General features: G+C 49.3%; 1 protein-coding gene across 1 annotated transcript; it reads right to left on the bottom strand.

The window, feature by feature from the left end:
- Positions 1–388: 388 nt before the first annotated feature.
- Positions 389–3,362, bottom strand: LOC119386423 (uncharacterized). Its single transcript, XM_037653730.2, has one exon. The coding sequence runs from the start codon at positions 3,104–3,106 to the stop codon at positions 554–556; it is 2,553 nt and encodes an 850-aa protein (XP_037509658.2). The 5' UTR covers positions 3,107–3,362; the 3' UTR covers positions 389–553.
- Positions 3,363–21,645: the final 18,283 nt, after the last annotated feature.

Below are 21,645 nucleotides of genomic sequence, written 5' to 3' on the forward strand. Positions count from 1 at the left end.
TGCTGAAACGAAGCAGCAGGAGGCGATGAAGAAGAGGATTATGATCATTTCCTATCTACGACACACGTCAAACCTCGACCATAGCAGCTCTGCTCTAAAAGTCTTCTTAAAATAAAAATCGATGATTGTCATTGGAGATAAGTGTCGTACTGGATACAAATGATATCAGAGCATAACTTGACTTGAGATAATGGCGAATTGACTCTCATAATAAATAACGCAAATCAATAACTCAGTTCACTGAATGATTTGGGCAGATGAGATCATTGCCGCAGCTGGCGGAAGCAGACACTCCTCTTTCTACGTCCGCTTCGGAAGTGCGCAAAACACAAAGGCACACGAACGCGGCGTGCCACTGCCAGACAGCCATACCAAGATTAGCGCCGCCTCCAGAATTCTTTATTCGTGTCTAGTAGCAAAAGGTAGAACGTAGAAGGATCTGCGATATTAAAACTGAAAATATTTGCCACACTACCTTCCCTTCGATTGCCGTAGCAAATCTTGAAATGCGGTCTCGTTTTGCTGAGAAAGTTTCTCCCATACCTTAATGTGCTTACTTTTTAACATCCATAAGGCAGCCAGCTCTGTAAGGCCAGTCGCAAACCATAATTCTTTCGTTAAAATGCAAGTTTGCTGGGCATTTCTTAATAAACGGCACAGAATTCGAGCAATGAACAAAACGGTTACAGTCAGTGGGATGGCGAAAAAGTCCAAATTTTGATTTGCACACAGGAGCCCTCGTACTTTTCGGCAGCCCGGAGCTCGTCATCAGCAGCGTTGTCCAGCTATTGGCTCTTTTTGTCGCAGATGCTGGTGCAACAGACGTTTCCGAAGTAGTAGTAGTTCGTAGGATTGCCTTTTCAGCGTACTCTCTCGTTTTCGTTGTTACCTGAAGCTTGGCTTTACGACTGATTGTTTTACACTTGTTCTTGCTTTCGGTAGAGAAAGTACATTCGCCTTTGCGAGTGGTAGGCTCTGGCAAGGGCGAACTAACCGATGCGCTGGTAGCAGGCTCAGTTAGTTTCATACGATCTGTGTCTTCCCGTTCTTCGCTATTGGGTGACGTCAATTGGTACGTCATATACGGCTCAGTCACTTGAGGTCTGGTGTCTTCTTTGACTTCAGTATGTCGAGCTTCGTTTAGAAGCAAATATTTTTCGCTTGCTGTCGCACCCTCGATTCCTGTAGTGAACGTTCCTGGAGTGAAAAATTGTGGTTCAGTTGATGGATCAGTTATCCCTTCTTTAGGCGTGGCAGTGGCGTGTTTTCTCGTGGTCTCAGTTGCCGAAGTTGTTTCTGCTAGATAGCGTGTCGAGAAGTGCACACTAATCGAAGGATTAAGGATTCTATTTCGCCCGGAAGATTTCGAGAGGTGAAGTTCAGTCAAGGAGTTCGAAGCACTGTGAATGTCCTCTTGAAGAGACTGTAAAATTGTCGAATAGGCGCTTCCAGAATCAGTATTTCGTGCTGTTGTCACTGTGGTGAATGGCTTTTGCGCACTCATTTCTGCGAAGTATGTAGGGTTTCTACGTGCCATATGCTGCTCTGTTCTAGTTCCCCACTTAGAGCCAAGGAAATTAAAATCCGACAATTCGCTGGTGAACGGATGAGTTCCTTCTGTTGTCGGTGAATCCAAAAAACTTTGGATTACATTGTACGTGGGCGTTACATCAAGCTGAATGCGATTCCCAATCGTCGTTGTTGGTCGTGACCACTGACCTGGCGTATTCCGGAACAAATTGTTAAGTGGTTTCGTGTCAACTGACACACTCGCTGTTGATTGCGAGGTGAAACTATTGTTCGCCTCCCTACCAATGTTGTCCAAGGAGTATGCTTCGGTGAGGTGGTACGGCGGTAACACGTTTCCGAAGTCATTACTCTCTGTATTGATGGTTGTATTTACTTCGTTTTTGAACTCATATATAGCCTCAGTTTGAGAAGGATATGATTTCTTTTGTGTGTTTTTATCGACACCCGTTATCATTTCAATGTTGTTCGTATGTGCATTCGTTGTTGGAAATGTCACTACGGTATTAAGTTCATCATTAGATGGGGAGGGGCTAAAGGTCAGGAGCGTCGTACTCATTGGTGTCTTGAGTGTGGAGTCCGGTAGTGTGCTGCGTGGATACAAAACGACATCATCTTGACTGCCATTCACAGGGCCTTTTGTGCTTATTGTAGCTGTCGGTCTTGCGTCATTTTCCTTTCTAATTACAGCTTTAGAGTCATAATGCCTTGGTGTGTAAGTTTCTGCAACTGACGATCGAAGACTGCCTGGTTTTGGTGTTGGCGCTACTGTCGGCATTACGGCTTTTTCGCCAGTCCAGGGATAAACGGCGTTTACTTTGTTAGCATCATGGTGCCCTTCAGATGTTTCGCTGAAATCGGTTACCGCAATGCTTGGATTTATTAAAACTGCTGTTGTATCGACATGAGTCTCGCCTTTTCGTTGTACACTTCCATCGGTCGCCTGCAATTCACGAGGAAGATGTGATGTGCCGTCGAAATTTATACTAGTGTGCTTTGGTGGTTTTGTAACCAGTGCTGGTGATGGCAAAGTAAACACTACCATGTCAACCCGGCTACTAGGAGCAGTGGGATGGAGGGATGTTTTCGAAATGTCTTCTATAAAAAGTGGGAGAGTTGTCTTCATCACGTCCCTACCTGTGTGTGGTCTTTTGTCACGTGTAGCGAAATATGGAGCTACAAAATCAGTTCCGTCCTCACTGGACATTGCACTGTAGCTCTCGGTGTATTGCTTGTTTATGTTATATATTGGCGGTAATGTGTAGTCTTTTTGCTCTTTTGTCGATGTCGGCTCCTGGGGTGACGTAATACTGGTGTCTGTAGTTAGAGATGAGTGATTGGGTTCATTCACTTCAGCAATCTTTGCTTTCCGAAACACTGTTGATGCTCCAACAGTGCTAATGGCCGCTACGGCAGCCTGTGTATCCCGATTGGAAAGGTGACCGGCAGCAGCTGGAGTGGTTTTCTCAGCCATGACCCCTTCATCTACTGAGCTCATAGTCGTCGATACTTGTGGAGCTACCACCTGGCCTGAATAGTAACTGTGAGGATTTTTCACTGATTCCCAAGTAAAGACCATCGATTGCTGAGCTTGTGGAAAGATTGCCAGTGTGTCACTCTTCTTAGAAGCTTTGCTTATACTGTATTCAGTAGTGGGGAATAAACGGTCAGCTGTACTCGGCAGTTGTTTAGCTGAGTTTTTCGTCGCCAGTTCCACATCTGCTGCTTCGACGGAAGGGTATTCTGACGCGACCACGACAGAAGCTGTTGTAGAGGGCCGAATTGGCACTGGACGCAGCAAACCGACCGATGTTTCATCATTGATGCTTTCTTTGCTTTTGTGTGTCTTAGGTGCTTGCAATGACATCTTGTGTGCGTCGTCCAGCCCTGCAATAAACAATACATCCAAAAAGATTCAATTAAAGGCGGCATTCACACTACGCGTAACGCTTTTTGCTAGGTTGAAGTGCTACTAAGGCAACAGTCGCATTGAAACAACTTGTTTTGATTGACAACGTTTTTCTTGACTGTTTTTGGAAGGGAAAGGTCACAGCTATCCTAATGCTATTCTAAACTTTTGCGTATGAGACTCAACAATGCAGGGAGGCATACTTTTTTTCTCAATAAGCAGGCTAATGAGCTACACAGACGTGACTTGTCTCAAGCATCCTATGTTTGAGACTTTTCATCTGGTAACCATGTGTTAAAACATAACCGCAGAAGGAAAACTCTCTACTTAAGAATCATCGTCCAGGCTTCAGTCCCTGTGGAGATAAACATTGACGTGTTTCTCGACAACTCACGCTGAATCCTTTTGGAAACTGACCCATACGGCAGATACAGGAAATGCCTTCTTTCAAATATTGCCGTATCAGAAGAAACGTCGTTTCCAGCGCCTCCCAGTGCCTTTCAGCGCGCTGGGTGGCCGTGCAAACATTGTAGAGTATGTCCCAGTCTACTAAAAAGCGCTGGAAGGCACTGGGAGAGACTGTGCAGCGTGGCCCAGTGTCTTACAGCGCACTAGGAGGCACTGGCCACGCTGTACAGTGTCTGCCCGCGCACTGGGAACACTAGCGGCACATTGGAAAAAACTAGGCGCACTGGGTGGATTTCGTATAAGATTTGATACTGCATCGCCAGATGTAGAAGAAAAAACTTATCGAATATTTTCAAACTATTATTATATTCTGTGTCCTACGAATATCTAGCTTCAGTTTTAATTAGACGACGGACTACGTATACCCTAAACAGATTCATCTGTCGATCGCGCGCGCGTGCGCTTTGTCTGAAGTGTGTGATCGAGTGTCGTGCTCTAGTTCATACACAATATGACATCAGTATTATTCTGATAATCAACGTAAACCAACTCTAGCAGTCAGTCTTTCCATTCGGGCTCGTACCACTGAAAGCCGCACGCAAACGGCAGCAGTTAGCCGCTAGCGCTCAATCTCGGCGTTTTAACTTCTGATTTGTGTAGCCCAACATGCAAATATGACCTCGCTTGAGTCAGCTATGATCGAAACTACATTTGAACGGTTAATGGGGAACCCGCACTTCTGCTCGTGCATACACTGCCACACAGCGCTTCAGGAACGCGAGAGGCAGAGCGCGCAGGTAGAGCCATGAAAGCGTAAAGGCGTCACGCCGCCCGCTCACTGAAGCAATCTCTTAAACTGTATTGAAACGGAATGGAGTATAATTCGGGGAGCCAGCCTCCGCGGCACAGAGTGGGGCAGCTCGCAGCCATCGCTGAACGAAGGAACGCTGCATGGACGCGCCCCAGCACTGAGACCACCGAAGCGCGTTCTGTCTGGGTCAGTTTGTGTCGTGATGCAATACTTCACCTATCCAAGACGGTGACGCCACCCCACGCCAACAAGGTCAAGGTGAAAGGGAGAAGGTGTGAAAAAAATTGGGGAGGGGAGAAACATGTAGGCAAAGGTGTGTCAGCTCCACTAACGTGAAACCTGTGGAGGAGCGAAGCACGCTGTGTGCGCCTGTGTTTCCCACTGCAAAATCACTGCTATTGGGCAGTGAGAGACAGAAGAAAGATCAGACCACTTTTAGTTATCGTTCACGCGGCGAATCTTTACTGTTCAAGTACGCACAAGACATATCTCACACCGGCACTACATTGCAGGACAAGATCTAGTGCCTAAATATACGCGGTGGCCGGTGAACAGTTGTTCAGCGCGAGCAGTCATTTTTTTCAATCAAGAAACTCGCTAGCAGACGATGCCTGCGTCGGCGTTGTCTCTCGCGGGCGAGAGCTCCTTCTCTCGTTCCTTGCGATGTAGTAGTTCAGCGTTCTAATTTTTATTCGTTCTATTCGTCGGGTCAACGCTACCGATGTCGGTTTTTTTTGACGCTTTCGCATTTGAATTACCAGTGTCTGTTCTCGCCGTTCCTACGTAGATATTGCCACGGGCGTTTCCTATTATAACTTTTGCTTTATTCGGTTGTCGCTCACAAAGACTGTCTGCAACGCTCAGCGCGAACCGCGCCTCATTGTTCGAGAAGCTTCCCGATCATTGTAGATCGTTTTGTTAAAGATTACGCGCAAGACGCGCACACTCGGGCTCATTCTAGAATTTGCGCGACAGCCAGCGATAACGCTGGAATATTCGACGGCACATGTTTAAATGCCGACGCGCTTCACCGCTTGTCAGTTGATCGCCGGTCGACGCTCTTATTCGCCGCTATCAGTGTATTGCTTTTCAGTTTCCCGGCCACAAGTTCGGCCAAATAAAGAGTTTCATCTCTGACGTGCTGAGTGCTGCCTTCGTCAACGTCACGACCACGTGACATCTGGTGGAGGTGCTGCTTCATGATCCGGACGCCACCGCGGAGCGCTGACCCAAGCCCAAGCCGCGACGAGGACGACGGCAAGGAAATCCCGGATCGTCGAACAAGCCGCAGGCAGAAGGGACTGCAGCCAAAGCACGGGCTCCTTCCCGAAAAACCCAGGCAGCCGCAGATCTCAACATCGACCACAGCGACGATGACCGACCACGTGCAGCCTGCGCCAATCCTTCTTCGCCAGCCCAAGGAGCCGCCAACCTTCCGCGGATCGTCGTTCGAAGACCCGGAAAGCTGGCTCGAAGCCTACGACCGAGTCGCCCTTTTCAATGCCTGGACCAGTGAAGACAAGCTACAGCATGTCTACTTCGCCTTGGAGGACGCAGCTAGAACCTGGTTCGAGAACCAAGAGCGAACCCTGACAACATAGGACTTTTTTCGCACCAGGTTCCTGGCAACATTCACCAGCGTCGTCCGCAAGGAGAGGGCCGAGGCTCTGCTCGAAACCCGCGTGCAGCTGCCTAACGAAAACGTGGCACTCTTCACAGAAGAAATGACGAGACTGTTCCGCCACGCAGACCCCGAGATGCCCGAGGAGAAGAAAGTTCGCTTCCTCATGCGAGGAATCAAGCAGGAGCTGTTCGCGGGACTGATCAGAAACCCACCCAAGACCATCCAAGAATTCCTCGCGGAGGCAACAACAATCGAGAAGACGCTCGAGATGCGCACGAGGCAATACAACCGCCGCATGCCGACGACGAACTACGGGGAAGCACATGCGCTGGGCTGCGACGACTTGCGTGAGACGATAAGGGCGGTCGTGCGCGAAGAGCTCCGAAAGATGTTTCCTGCATCGCAACCCCAGGTGCATTCCATAGCCGACGTCGCTCGTGAGGAACTTAGGCATTCGCTGGGAGTTACTGCACCGCCACAACCTGAGCCGGAAACCATGAGCTATGCTGCCGTTGCACGCCATGCTGTCGCCACTCCGCGCTATCACCAACGCCCCGCGCCGTCGCATTTCCGTCGCCATCGCCAGACACCGCCGCCACCTCCGACGCCATCCCGCCCGCCTGCAAGCCAAAGCTACACCCCCCGAAAGACCGACGTTTGGCGCGCCCCTGACAACCACCCGCTCTGCTACCACTGCGGGGAGGCCGGCCACACGTACCGCCGCTGCCAGTACCGACAGATGGGGCTACGCGGATTCGCCGTCAACGCGCCGCGCCCGCAGCCAGGCGAACGGCCTCGCGACATCGACGACTACCTCACCGGAACACAGTGGCAAGAACGACGACCTTCCCGCTCGCCGTCGCCGGGCCGCTACATGTCACCGCACCGCCGGCAGAACACTGGCCCAAGCCGGGGCCGGTCGCCTAGCCCGTATCCGGGAAACTAAGGGCAGCAACCGATGGAGGTGCGGTTGCTGTACGACGAAATGCCGAAGATCCTCCGCGGCCGCCGCCGACGACAGCGCGACGAGACCTTCAGAACACGACGCGAACCAGACAGACCCCTGACGACGAACCCTCGCGGACCGAAGTAGACCTAACGACGCAACGCGGAAGCAGCGGAACAAACCGACGTAGCCGCGACCCGACGCCGCGACGTAACCGCAACGCAAGACGGCGGACTAGCGACCTCGACGTTCTGATCGACGGCCACAACGTCACCGCTCTCGTCGATACCGGAGCCGACTATTCCGTCATCAGTGGGCCGTTCGCAGCAAAGTTGAAGAAAGTTAGGACTGCTTGGGAAGGCCCCGAGATCCGGACCGCTGGAGGCCATCTGATAACGCCGATTGGTGTCTGCACGGCGAGAGTCACCATCGACAACCGGACTTATCCTGCGAGCTTAGTAATCCTACAAAACTGCTCCAGGAATGTGATACTTGGAATGGACTTCCTAAGTGACCACGGCGCCGTCATCGACTTAAGAACCAAGTCGATCACCCTATCGTCGGAGAAAGCGACACCGCCGGATAGGAACCCATGTCAATATGCCCTGAACGTGCTCGAGGATCAAGTCAGCATTCCACCTAGATCCAGCATCATAATTCCCGTCGGCACCGAAACGGCTGAATGCATCGAAGGTGTCATCGAGAGCGATCAGCGTTTCTTGCTAGACCGTGACATTTGCGTCGCAAGAGGCATTGCTCGGCTGTCTGAAGGGAAAGGAAGCGTGATGCTAACGAATTTCAGCCAAGAATACAGACACCTGAGCAGGGGCACGACGATTGCGCACATCGAAGAAATCTTGGCTGTCAGCGATGCGTTTGCCTTTTCAGATTCTGACGAAGCTACAACGACAACCGCAATGCCTGAGCCATCCTTCGACGTAAACCCAAGCCTTCCCGCCCGCCAACAAAACAGCTCCGATGCCTTCTGAAGAAATACAAGGACTGTTTCTCGTCGTCATCACGGGTCCGGCAAACGCCCCTTGCTAAACACCGTATCATAACGGAAGAAAATGCTCGACCACTCCGTCAGAGTCCCTACCGGGTTTCGACGCGAGAAAGGGACGCCGTTAAGGAGCAAGTCGACGAAATGCTACGCGACGACATCATCCAGCCGTCCAAGAGTCCGTGGGCGTCTCCCGTAGTGTTAGTGAGGAAGAAGGATGGAACCCTACGTTTCTGCGTCGATTATCGTCGCCTGAACAAAATCACGAAGAAGGACTTGTACCCTCTTCCACGGATAGACGACGGCCTGGATCGACTCCACAACGCGAAGTACTTTTCGTCGATGGACCTCAAGACCGGCTACTGGCAAATCGAAGTCGACGAGAGAGACCGAGAAAAGACGGCCTTTATAACACCAGACGGCCTCTTCGAGTTCAAGGTCATGCCCTTCGGTCTTTGTTCGGCACCTGCGACATTCCAACGAGTTATGGACACAGCGCTGGCTGGCTTGAAGGGGCAGACGTGCCTTGTATACTTGGACGACGTCGTTGTCTTTGCCTCAAGCTTCGACGAACACCTCCGGCGCCTTGAAGCCGTACTTGAAGCAATCAAGACCTCCGGCCTCACCTTGAAGCCTGAAAAGTGCCGCTTCGCGTACGAGGAGCTCTTGTTTTTGGGTCACGTTATCAGCAGGGATGGTGTTCGCCCAGACCCGCGGAAAACAGCTGCCATCGCTGGCTTTCCGCCACCCACCGACACCAAAGCCGTGCGCCGTTTTCTAGGCTTGTGCGCCTACTACAGGCGCTTCGTCAAAGAATTCTCACGAATCGCCGAGCCGCTAACTCACCTTACGAAGACCGACGTGCAATTCAAGTGGGAAACGGCGCAAATCGAAGCATTTGAAGAACTGAAACGACGCTTTCAGATGCCTCCGATACTAGCGCATTTCGATGAATACGCCGATACAGAAATCCACACCGACGCAAGCAGCGTAGGACTGGGCGCCGTCCTTGTGCAGAAGACTGCCGGGCAGGAAAGGGTCATCAGTTATGCTAGCCGGTCGCTATCAAAGGCAGAAACGAACTATTCCACAACGGAAAAGGAGTGCCTAGCGATCATCTGGGCTACATCCAAGTTTCTTCCCTACCTCTACGGCAGGCCCTTCAAAGTTGTGAGCGACCACCACGCATTGTGTTGGCTAGCTAACTTGAAGGACCCTTCAGGTCGGCTCGCACGGTGGAGCCTACGACTTCAAGAATTCGACATTACCGTCGTTTACAAGTCCGGTAGAAAACATTCCGACGCTGACTGCCTGTCTCGCGCCCCCGTCGACCCACAGCCGCAGGACGACAAGGAGGACGACTGCTTCTTAGGAACCATAAGTGCCGACGACTTCGCCGAACGACAGCGAGCGGACCCAGAACTCCGGGGCCTTGTGGAATACCTCGAGGGCAGGACCACCGTTGTTCCGAAGGTATTCACGCGCGGACTGACGTCGTTTTTCTTGCGCAATGGTGTTCTCCTAAAGAAGAACTTCTCACCGCTTCGAGCCGATTGCCTTCTCGTGGTACCCTCGACATTGCGGCCAGAGGTCCTCGAGACGACCCGACGTCTGGACACCTGGGTGTTTCTCGCACGCTAGCAAGAATACAGGAGAAGTAATACTAGCCGCGCCTTTCCGCCGACGTCACCCGTTACGTAAAGACCTGCCGGGACTGTCAGCGACTCAAGACACCGCCCACTAGGCCAGCCGGACTTCCGCAGCCTATCGAGCCACCACGGCGACCGTTCCAGCAAATCGGGATGGACTTACTGGGGCCGTTCCCGACGTCCAATACCGGAAACAAGTGGATCGTCGTGGCAACTGACTACCTCACCCGCTACGCCGAGACAAAGGCCTTGCCCAAAGGCAGTGCCGCCGAGGTAGCCAAGTTCTTCGTGGAGCACATCGTCTTCCTTCATGGCGCCCCAGAGGTTCTCATCACCGACAGAGGTACGGCGTTTACGGCTGTTCTAACTCAAGCGATCTTGGAATACAGCCACACAAGCCACCGCCGGACGACCGCGTACCACCCACAGACCAACGGCCTGACCGAGCGTCTCAATAAGACCATCGACGACATGCTAGCTATGTACGTCGACGTCGAACACAAGACGTGGGACGCCATCCTTCCATATGTGACCTTCGCGTACAACACGGCCGTACAAGAAACGACGCAGATGACGCCATACAAGTTAGTCTACGGACGGAGCCCGGCAACAACGCTCGATGCCATGTTACCAAACGTGACCGACGAGGAAAATATCGACGTGACCACCTACCTACAGCGCGCCGAAGAAGCACGACAGCTGGCCCGCCTGCGCATCAAGACCCAGCAGCGCACCGACAGCCGTCCCTACAATCTTCGACGACGCTTCATCGAGTACCAGCCCGGCGACCGTGTCTGGGTCTGGACGCCAATACGACGACGCGGATTGAGTGAGAAGCTTCTTCGCCGATACTTCGGACCGTACAGGGTACTTCGGCACCTGGGCGAACTCGACTACGAGGTTGTCCCTGACGGCATTACGAACTCTCAGCGGCGCCGTGCACGACCTGAAGTCGTCCATGTCGTGCGCCTCAAACCATATTACGCGCGTTAGCGAATCTGAGGACTGACATTTCGCTTTATTATTGTACTTTCTTGCTTGTGCTTATTGTTTATTGTACTTTGTTGCTTATTCTTGTTATTTATTGTTGCGTGCATTGGCCTGTTCTGTTTTAAGCATCGGGACGATGCTTTTTCAGAGGGGGGCATTGCCACGGGCGTTTCCTATTATAACTTTTGCTTTATTCGGTTTTCGCCCACAAAGACTGTCCGCAACGCTCAGCGCGAACCGCGCCTCATTGTTCGAGAAGCTTCCCGATCATTGTAGATCGTTTTGTTAAAGATTACGCGCAAGACGCGCACACTCGGGCTCATTCTAGAATTTGCGCGACAGCCAGCGATAACGCTGGAATATTCGACGGCACATGTTTAAATGCCGACGCGCTTCACCGCTTGTCAGTTGATCGCCGGTCGACGCTCTTATTCGCCGCTATCAGTGTATTGCTTTTCAGTTTCCCGGCCACAAGTTCGGCCAAATAAAGAGTTTCATCTCTGACGTGCTGAGTGCTGCCTTCGTCAACGTCACGACCACGTGACAATATAAACTGTCACCTGTGGCCCATACCCGTACGCGGCAGCCCGTGGTGAACGGGTATGTGCCGCACGTGTTAAGAGGAACGGATTTGACGACGTACGCGACAGGGTTTTCAGGTTATTCATATCATCACCCCACAGTCATATTCTTCAAATCTTCTTACCCTCCCATGCCAATATTGGTCTACACCAACCTAAGGAGGCGATCGTGAGAGCACACAGACGCAGGCGGATAGATAGATAGATAGATAGATAGATAGATAGATAGATAGATAGATAGATAGATAGATAGATAGATAGATAGATAGATAGATAGATAGCCCAAAGTGCCAAAGGTTCGCTGAGAAATGCTTCGCATTTAAAACACGGCGTCGTGACTGTTGGGTATATGAGCGGACTGTTCTCTCATCGTCCGCGCGCCCGTAGTGACATTATCAATATCGCCAAAGTGGACAAGGTTGCTTTCTCAATGCACCGGAGTGCGACCGGTGCATTCCGTGGAATTCCGCGTCACCGTGGCCCTCCGCAAAGCTACGCAGCGCATAACATACGAAAGCGCCCGTCAAAGCTGTTTTAATGCCTGCTAATCCGCATAGGACCTATGAAATCGACTAAGCTGGTAACATGAATGGTATTTCATTGCGAGACTTGCGGATTTCCGATCACTTCAATAATGGTAAATCGGCCTTATGTGCTAATGACCATGGCGCTGTGCGATGTATTACTCTGACACATTCAACCTTGTACTTCCCTCTGCTTCGGCAGGGATAAATGGATTTTCAGTCACTTGGAGAACAGTAAGGGATCTCCTTGGACATGTTGTTTTACACGTACACAAGCCATTGTAATCAGCAGTGGCGGCAGTCGGGCTATTACAGACGCAGCTCTTTCTTGGGCTAACTTATATCATATCGTGGTTTTGGGACGTTAAACCCAAGATATTATCAATAATGCGCACTGTAAATGAAAATGATAGCGGCCGTTGGTAGTCTCATCGACGGTAAAATACGTCGGCTTTCGTACATGCTTCGCAGAACATTCTAGTATTATCACTGATGCTCGCGTACAGTCTGGAAGATACTCCACGATCGGCGTTGGTTCTGCAATATTTGTAGAGCATTCGGCGTGATTGGTGAAACAGCATGCAAGGTGAAGCGCGGCTTGCGCAATGCAATAAAACGCGTCACAACATAATGAAAAAGGCTTTCCAAGTTAAATGAAAGAAAGCGACTGCGCCTGTCGTTGCCCCCCTCAGAAAAAAGAACATCTTTTCGATGCCGAGGAAAAAATACGTAGAAAACGAATTCATGAAGTAAGGTAACAAAGTGTCACACATCATTAGCGTGCGTAATAAGGTGTAAGGCGCACCACGAGGCAGACTTGGGATCATGCGCGGCGCCGCTGTTTTCAGGCACGAGCTCATAGTACAGTGTACCGAAACGTCGTATTCTTGCAGAGTCCAAAGTATCACCGCAGGAACTTGTCACTCAGTCCACGCCGTCGAATCGGCTTCCTGACCCAGACACGATCGCTTCCATGTTGCGTCGTGGAAGATTGTAGTGACGCCTATCGACCCTCTGCTGCTTCGCGATACGCAGGCGGGCGAGCATTGGAGCTTTTTCGGAGCGCTGAAAATAAACAGCAACGCCGCGATTTTCTGCGTCGGCGATGTTCGGCAGGATAGCATCAGCGTCGTTGCCGGGTTTGAAGTTTTTACTTTTCTGTTAGCAAAGTAGCGATACATAAAATGAAGGAGACGTTTTACAGACCCATAGTCCGAATACTGTAGGGGGAGCCACGATGAAGAAAGCACGTAATAAAATTGGAAAGGCTAATGGCAAGATAACGTAGAGCAGTGTTATAAACAAGAGGAAGAAAACTGAACTATAGAAATAATCCCAAAACTACGCATTCACTACACCGTAATTGAGAAAGGACAAAAGAGAACGAGGAGAAAATGCATAATTTCCAAGTTTTTTTGAACGTGTACAGATGAGACAAGGACTTTAGATTGGGTGGAATAGAGTTCCACCCAATCCATCCAATCCATCCATCCAATAGAGTCATAAAGTCAAGGTCTCGTTTTGTAACACTGTCACGTACGCACAGTCATTCCTTCCCAAAACCACAGTCGAATGGAATAACCTACCATCATCTATAATGAACTTGCGCGATCCAATTCTTTTCAAACATGCTCTTATGAACATGATCTAGAGTTGTAAAATTCTGCCTTTCTCTTCTTCTTTTTTTCTTCTTTTCCCTTCCTCTTTGGTGCTCTGAGCTCGCGCTCTTGTACTTTCTCTTCTTATTATTAGAGATTCATATCTGATTCAATAAAACTTGTAACTGGGCGAGTTGGTTCATACTTGAAGGTGGTAACCGCAAATAAACAAGACAGGGACACAGGAAGACTGAACATGGACAGGCGCTACTTTCAACTAACGAGTTGAAAGTAGCGCCTGTCCATGTTCAGTCTTCCTGTGCCCCTGTCTTGTTTATTTGCGCTTACCAGTTTTTACCTTCATATCTGATTTTGTCCATCCCGCGGTATGTTTTGTATAACCAGTGTTTATATTGGTGTTATTCTTTTCTTTTTGTCTTTATTGTACATTGATATTGTACTCGATTGATTGTTATGCTTTTTTTCTTCTCTCTTGGTATCTTGTCCCGTGTTACATATAATCATGTACTTGCCCCTCCCCTCTATAATGTACTGTACGTACCTTGAGTGTATTTCAAATAAATAAATAAATAAATAAATAAAATGAAATGACAACGATTTTCTGCCGTAATTAGTGCGAACTTGGAGCAGTAAGAAACTTCCTTCTGATGCAAAACGAGTGTGGTTAGTGTCATTTCTGTAGTAAGTCACAGTTAATGCATTCGAAAGGTAGCCGACGGCTTATTATATAAAAAAGAAAAAAGTAGAATGATATTGAATTAACTTACTCTGCAAAAGCTTTAGAGCCGGTCCACTGATACCATAAGAATCTAGCTCAGTGAATAAAACGGAGTGATTGAGCGTGTCGAAGGCTTTAGTTAAAGCAAAAAATACTGAACCCGAGAAGTTACTACAATCAATCGAATGTTTGATCAAGTCTGTCAATGAAAGTATAGTATGGTTAGTGGAGCTTCTATGACAAAACCCAACCAGGGAAGGCTTTATAGCTCTACATTTCGAAAGGTAAGAATTAAGACACAAACCAATGTTCAATTAGGCTACCTAATGATCGAAGGATAGAAATGGGCGTACAGCTTTGAGTAACATCTTTATCACTTTTACTTTTCTGAAAAATTGCTATGACCTCTGCATGTTTTAATGAGTGAGGAAGGGGACCTTTAAAAAATGAGACTGATTATATGGGTCAAGGGCTGAGAAATCAGTTGAGCAACCATATTTGAACGACGTGCACCGGGAGAAATACCGGGAGAAGTATGTTTAAGATTACGAATAGATGATACTGTTTCGTCAGAGGGAGAGGAAAGAGAAAAAAATGAGTGAGGTACTGGATTACACGACTGGATGAGTGAGGAACTGGTAACGACTGGATTACAAACTGAAATACTCAGAAAGCGCATTTGCAATGTCATCAGAGTGACAATAAGTGGCGTGAATGCATTGTGGGCGAGGTGATTGCAGGCGAATCTAAGAATTCATGGAACAGGTTGCATTGTATTTTTCAATTCTTCTTATTATGCATAAATCCTTCACTTTAATAGCGTTTCTTGGTGATTGTTAGCAAGGAGTTAAGAAGCTTAGAATAACTTTCATAGCGAAGTGCCAGGGCTTTCATAAAGGGCTGTCTCTTGGTTTTCTATGGAGATTATTCTTTTTTATGAGACTCGTTAATGAGGCAGATATCATACAAGGCTTTTGAGGCTTTTGATATTTCTTTTTACAAGCAACGGTATAGTTACTCGCAGAAACAGCTTCTGAAAATAACGAGGAAATATATCAACTGCCGATTGTGGATCAGTTTGTGAGCAAACTTCACACCAGTCACAGTGTGAAATAGCACTGATAAAGCTTTCTTGCTCAAAGAACGTTGCAGTAAAAACTGTGTTAATTCAAGTTACAGGGCTATCAAGTGTGATGAAGATGGGGCAATGATTGGTAATATTGACATCAACTACTCCGGACATTTGAGTTAGAAAGAGCATCGTCTAGAAAGAGTGTTGTTAGGCGCCATGTGTGTCTAACCTAGTGTGCGAGCCAATGAGGCACAATAATGCATACGCTCGAAGGCAATCATTACAAGCAGCGGTACTATTCGAACGAAATGGTAATAAGGTAATCTTGATATCGGATACCAAATAAATGTTCTTGTTTTCTAGTGACACATTGTTCAGGACGGTCTAAAGAGCCGATAGGATTTCAGCAAGTGATGAAGAAGGAGGGCGATATATGCTAGCAAGTAATACATTTTTTTATTATGTGTAGAATGATGCTGCGCAACTTCTATCTAAACTGCTTTGCAATTTCGAATGTCAATGGAAATGTCTATTCTAGGATTGCAATTAATGTCAGGAGTAATGAAAATAGCTGAGCTTCCATGAGAATCAGACGCACGGTGACATTACTCAGATTTGTACGATTGGAAACCGTATAGATCGGCATTGATATCACCAAGCCATGTTTCTGATATACATTTAAATGAAAAAAAAAATCGCTGAATATAACGATACTGCATAATGCGAATTCTAAGCGCAGCTCTTTAGGCGGTTTGTTTTAACACGAAAATGTTCTATGCCGGGGTCAACCACGGCTCCGCTGACGCATTTGCGTCACGTATGTGACATTGTAAAATACAAATAACATATATGGCAAAGAAAAGACTAGAAGAAAAAGTTCCGTTACCTGGAATCGAACTTACGACCCCTCGATCCCCAGCGCGCAGCGCGAACCGATTCCACCACAAGCGGTACGTTCCTGGTCATACTAACGGCGTGCTATTATATACACCATTTGCCAGTGGCGGTACTCAGAGATCAGGATACATCAGCGTGTTTTCGTTATCACTAGAGAGATGGCACGAAGGGCTCGAAGAGTGCGCTTTTAATGTCGTCGCCCCCCGCGTTGAGATTAGCGTGTGCCTCTACAGGGCGTGGTCGCTCCTGCGCGCGCAGTTATCTTGTACGTCTGCGCTCTCACCGCAAGTTTGTGTTCAAGTGACAGAGAGCACGAAGGTCATTTCGCTCACTGCAGCGCCCGCTTTTGCAAAGGAGCGCGCTGTTCAAAACCAAATAAGTAAGAACTGTGACAGTTCGCGCTCATCCTGTGTATACTTGTGCGTTCGTTTCTTGCGTCCTCCTTTGTATTTGGCCAGCGCGCTTTAACTGTCGAGCTATGACAGTTGTTAGTTCGCGCTCATCATATGTATGTTCGTTCTGTGCGTCCTTTCTGATTGAGCAACGCGTTGGAAGTTTCGAGCTGCTTGCCGTTCTTCGCGTGACATTACAACTTGTTGCTATAGCATTCATTGCAGTAGGGTACGAATTTGGGCTGGTTGGTGCATGACTTCAAGTAGAAAACAGCGCTACAAGACGGGACAAAGAAAGGGCACAGACAGCGCCGTGTTTGTGCCCTTTCCTTGTCCCATCTCGTAGCGCTGTTTTCTACTTGAAGCATTCATTGCTTCGCCCTCGGGGCGAAACAATGCACAACAATCAGTCAACTACGTCTGTGAAAGCACGTTTCACTTTCGTGTTACACCGATTCCTATGACAAAGGGATCAATCATGTTTTTTTTTTTTGCGTTGAGGCGTGACTGCCTCGCCAACCGGGAGGCTGTGGAAGGCAGCGTGTGGGCGCGTTCCACAACAGCCACCGCAGATATGCCTGACTTCATGCAGCGCTTTATTTCCATATATGGTATCGGTGGACGCCTCCGCCGCATACCTTAGTGAGGACTTCATCGGCGACCGCACATCGGCACGCGCTACTGTGGCGCCGCAGGTGGCCGCCGCGCAACCAGTCATCTCGCCATTGTCGTTCACACTCTTCGCGCTCTCCTCACTATCGCCGTCTTTCATCCACCGCTGCGCACGCGTTCGCTCTCTTTCGTCCTCGTTCGTTATGCCGGTTAAGATTACGCCGACGACGCACAACGCAGGAACGGGCGCCTACGAGCTCAGTTCTAAATCTTGTTTACGATGGGCGAAATTGTGCCCGCAAAACTATATACAAAATTTAGGAGTCCGTGGAGCGTTCCACACACAAAGTGTCCCTTCGACCAACGTACGTCTTCTTAGCCCAAGCCTCGCAGGTCAACCCACTTTCTCGTGCCCATGCGCGAGAGGTATGTATTGTGCTGTCACAAGAAGCGCGAGGAGTCATGAGGCAGATGTCCATAAAAACGCCAGGCCTGCGCTGAAACCGCAGCATAGTCACAGCGAAGGCTCGAAGAGCGGCGTTTCTAGAGCCCGTTGTAAGCTCTCTTGGGGTTATTAATACAAGTACACTAGCATGGTACACACTACGCCATAAATCACAATTTTTGTGAAGTTCGGAAGCACCTACTAAGCCAATATTCGTCAATCTGCGGAGAAGTGAGTAATGGGTTGGAAGCGTTAAATGGCCCACCATTTATGTAATTTGCATTGGGTGACGCCCGGTCGCTATTTCCCTCTCCTGCCATGCGGTATAACATACGTTGACGTGGGAGAGAGGGGGGGGGGGCGAAAAACTTTATCGAGACGCCGAGGAAAGCCATACTGTATAACATACGTTGACGTGGGAGAGAGGGGGGAGGCGAAGAACTGTATTGACACCCCGAGGAAATGGATCATGCGCCTATGAGCTTCCTTGGCAACCAATACAAGTACACTTGCGAGGAAAGCACTACGCTATAAATCATTGTAGTTTTTGAGAAGTAGGGAAGCAGGCACTATGCCATTTTTCGTCATTCTACGGAGAGCCGAGGTACGTGCTAAACGCATGTAAGTCATTATGCGCACTTTGTTGATGCTGTGCCTGATGAGGATGAAGAATTATGGAGGAGCCCTTTATAATGGGTTGGAAGCATTCAACAACCTACTCGTTGCGCAATTCGCATTGTGTGACGCCTGGTTATAGAATTCACGCCGTGCGGCGCCTGTTTCTTATTTCCCTCTTCTACCACGCTATATTGCGGATGTGAATGTGGTTCCTTCCCGACATGAAGCCTGTATAGGGTCATTTTGCAAAGCAGTTTCAAGCACCGGCATGGCACAGAGGTTGAATACTGGGCTCCCACGCAAAGGCCCCAGGTTCGAGCCTCGTTCAGTCCTGGAGTTTTTTTTTTCTTATTTCGTTTTTTTTCCTTATTTCGAGCGATAGTGGTTACGGACACCGGCAGCGCCGTGGCGGCGGACAACTACGCCGCGAAAAACGGCCGCTCAAGTGATCTCATAACAGCTTTCGCTGTAAGACCGCCAGCTGCTCTCCTTCTTAAGAGCAGAGCCTTTGAAAACAAACGTTTGTTCTCGAGAGTAAAGTGATCATTAACACACACTGCAGCATCAGCGGAACCAGAAAAAGTCACAGTTTTGCCGCAAGGGCGAAGCAATGAAAGCGATAGCAAGAAAAGCGGCCCGTGATGCACGCGCTGCCACTACCGTGCGTCCATCTTTACCCGGCAGCTACTAGACAGTTTTAATTTCACGTACGTAGGGAACTCTCATACGCAAACGTGAAAAGTACACGTACGTTACGTGCGCGACATCTGAAACGCTTTTAGCTACACGCACGCGACGCGCGGTGGGAGCTACCACGTAGCTCGATCTACTGAGTAACTGAGTATCATGAACACTGCGGTAGTTTGTTCGAGCGCCCGCGCGAGCAGACAGCGGAAGGGCAAGGTTCTCGCTGCGCAAATATAAGAAGCGAGAGAGCTGGCCGACACCTTTAAGTGCGCCCGCGCGCTCCTAGCGCCACCTCGCTGGTATTGAAGAAACGCTTATAAGCGCCTCCGTCTCGGAGGACTGCAAACGGTAAAGGGTGTGTATATAACGCTCGCCGTTAGCTGCCAGAGGGATGTACGATTTGTGGAGTAGTGCTTAGCGCACCGCGCTGCGAATTCAGAGGTCGCTGGTTCGATTCCGCGCTTCGGAAGCATTTTTCTGATTTATTTTTCCTTGGAATATTGATGTATATATACATACTTATACATATACGCAGCATGACGGCGGCGAAGGCGACGGCAAAAATCAGCCGAGACTGTCCATATAATTGCTATCGCAATAAAAGCCAATTTCGCCAGTACGTAGACGGGCTTCCTACGATCAAACACTTCTCGCGGCAACGAAAGCGATGAGGTTCTTCTCTTCGGACTTTTTGGCCATGCTATAGACAACGTCAGAGGGAGAAACAGGGCAGCCGGTGGCATTCCTAATGGCTTTCACGGTTGCAAGGCAATCTTCATTTTGCGTGACAGGAATAACCTTGATCTCAACATTACTCAGTACAGAATACTGTTCCACACCGAACGCCCCATTTCCTGCGGAGAGTGCGCGGTTCGCAGCCATCAACTCGTCTTGTTTTGCCCTCATGACCTCAAAAGCATTGCCTAAGTGCTTCCCTCAGAGTTGCGGATTGGTCAATGCCAGGCTCGTGTAGCTTGTTAGTGCACTTGGAACAACGCCCCATTTCCTGCGGAGAGTGCGCGGTTCGCAGCCATCAACTCGTCTTGTTTTGCCCTCATGACCTCAAAAGCATTGCCTAAGTGCTTCCCTCAGAGTTGCGGATTGGTCAATGCCAGGCTCGTGTAGCTTGTTAGTGCACTTGGAACAACGCCCCATTTCCTGCGGAGAGTGCGAGGTTCGCAGCCATCAACTCGTCTTGTTTTGCCCTCATGGCCTCAAAAGCATTGCTTAAAGGGCCCCTCACCAGGTTTGACAATTTTGAGCTAACGAGCGCAATGCATACACTGGGCGTTCACGATCACGTCTGCCAAAATTTGGAACGCTACGCGCCGCGGAAATGGGTCAAATTTCAAGGTGAACGCTGCCTGCCCTTCCTCTCGAGGGCGCGCGCTTTAGAGAACGAGGGAATGACGTACATGAGAAAATGGCCCTACGTAGATGGTAGTGCTGTGACGTCGCTCCTCAACGTAGACGACTGTGCTCTGACGTCGCTAACAGTAGCACGTGACACTGCGATAATTATTAGACACGATATGTGTAGTTTGTGTAATTTGCTGCTTGAATAGATTAATAAAACTTGAGAGAAATAATGAGACACACAAAGGGAATGTGTGCGTCTTTTTTATTTTTTTTTCGTGAATTGCAGCGAGATGCGGGGCCAATGTGCATCCGTTTCCCATGCGTTCGTGTCCCCGCGGTTAGCGCATCGAGCAGACGCCAGCCCTAGAAACGAAAGTAATGTTCTGGCGCGTTCGAGCACTCATTATGCTCATTTATTCTACCGCGTCCAAGTAAACGTTAATGCAGCACTGGCTCATGATACCGCCACTCTCGTGCCCGTACAAATGTCGCAACTTTCATGCCCGTCCCGCAGAAAGAGGCAGTACACCACAGAGGACGCCGACACAACGCCCACGGCCGCTACTAAAAAAATAAAAGGTAGCGGCCGTGCAACGCCGCTCGCGTGCTCGGGTGGCTCGGGCACGTCATGCGCACGTGACCATGCATGTGCATGACGTGTTCATGCGTATGTGTCAAGTGAAGGGGGCAGGGAAGAGATTTGGCTTGCTAAGGCTACACGGGGCGAGTGGCAAGGGTTTGAAACTCGCCTCCTCGCATCATGGTTTCGCGCCGCTACAAATTATCGTTTTTCTCAGCTCGTAATGAACCGATTTGAAAAATTCTTGCGGCATACTGCTCTTCATTCGGCACACAACAACTTCCAGCGTCTAACTAAAATTTGCTATGTGGCCTGGTGAGGGGCCCTTTAAGTGCTTCCGTCAGAGTTGCGCAATGGTCATTGCCGGGCTCCTGTAGCTTGTTAGTACACTTGGAAACGAGGACAGTGGCTACACATGCCGTTGAACACTTCCGAGCGCATCAAGTCGCTTAACGAGCTCGGTATTAGCAGGCATAGTGCAGTACAGAATGCAAGAACGTGGGCAGAGCGGCAGTCGCGTCTAAGAATCATATAAAGAAGACAATTCATCATCACAAACGTGCACAAAGAACGCGTACCGCGCACTTCGATCAGCCGCAAGAGCTTTTTGCCAAATGAAGGCGAGGCACCTGCAACATCTTTTGTATGCATGAAGGGGCGGCACCAAGCACTGC

The sequence above is a fragment of the Rhipicephalus sanguineus genome, chromosome 3, assembly GCF_013339695.2.
Source record: "Rhipicephalus sanguineus isolate Rsan-2018 chromosome 3, BIME_Rsan_1.4, whole genome shotgun sequence".
NCBI lineage: Eukaryota > Metazoa > Arthropoda > Arachnida > Ixodida > Ixodidae > Rhipicephalus > Rhipicephalus sanguineus.

Coding starts and splice junctions, on each gene's coding strand:
- LOC119386423 (XM_037653730.2), bottom strand. CDS start 3,106: ATGGTCTTTACTTGGGAATCAGTGAAAAATCCTCACAGTTACTATTCA.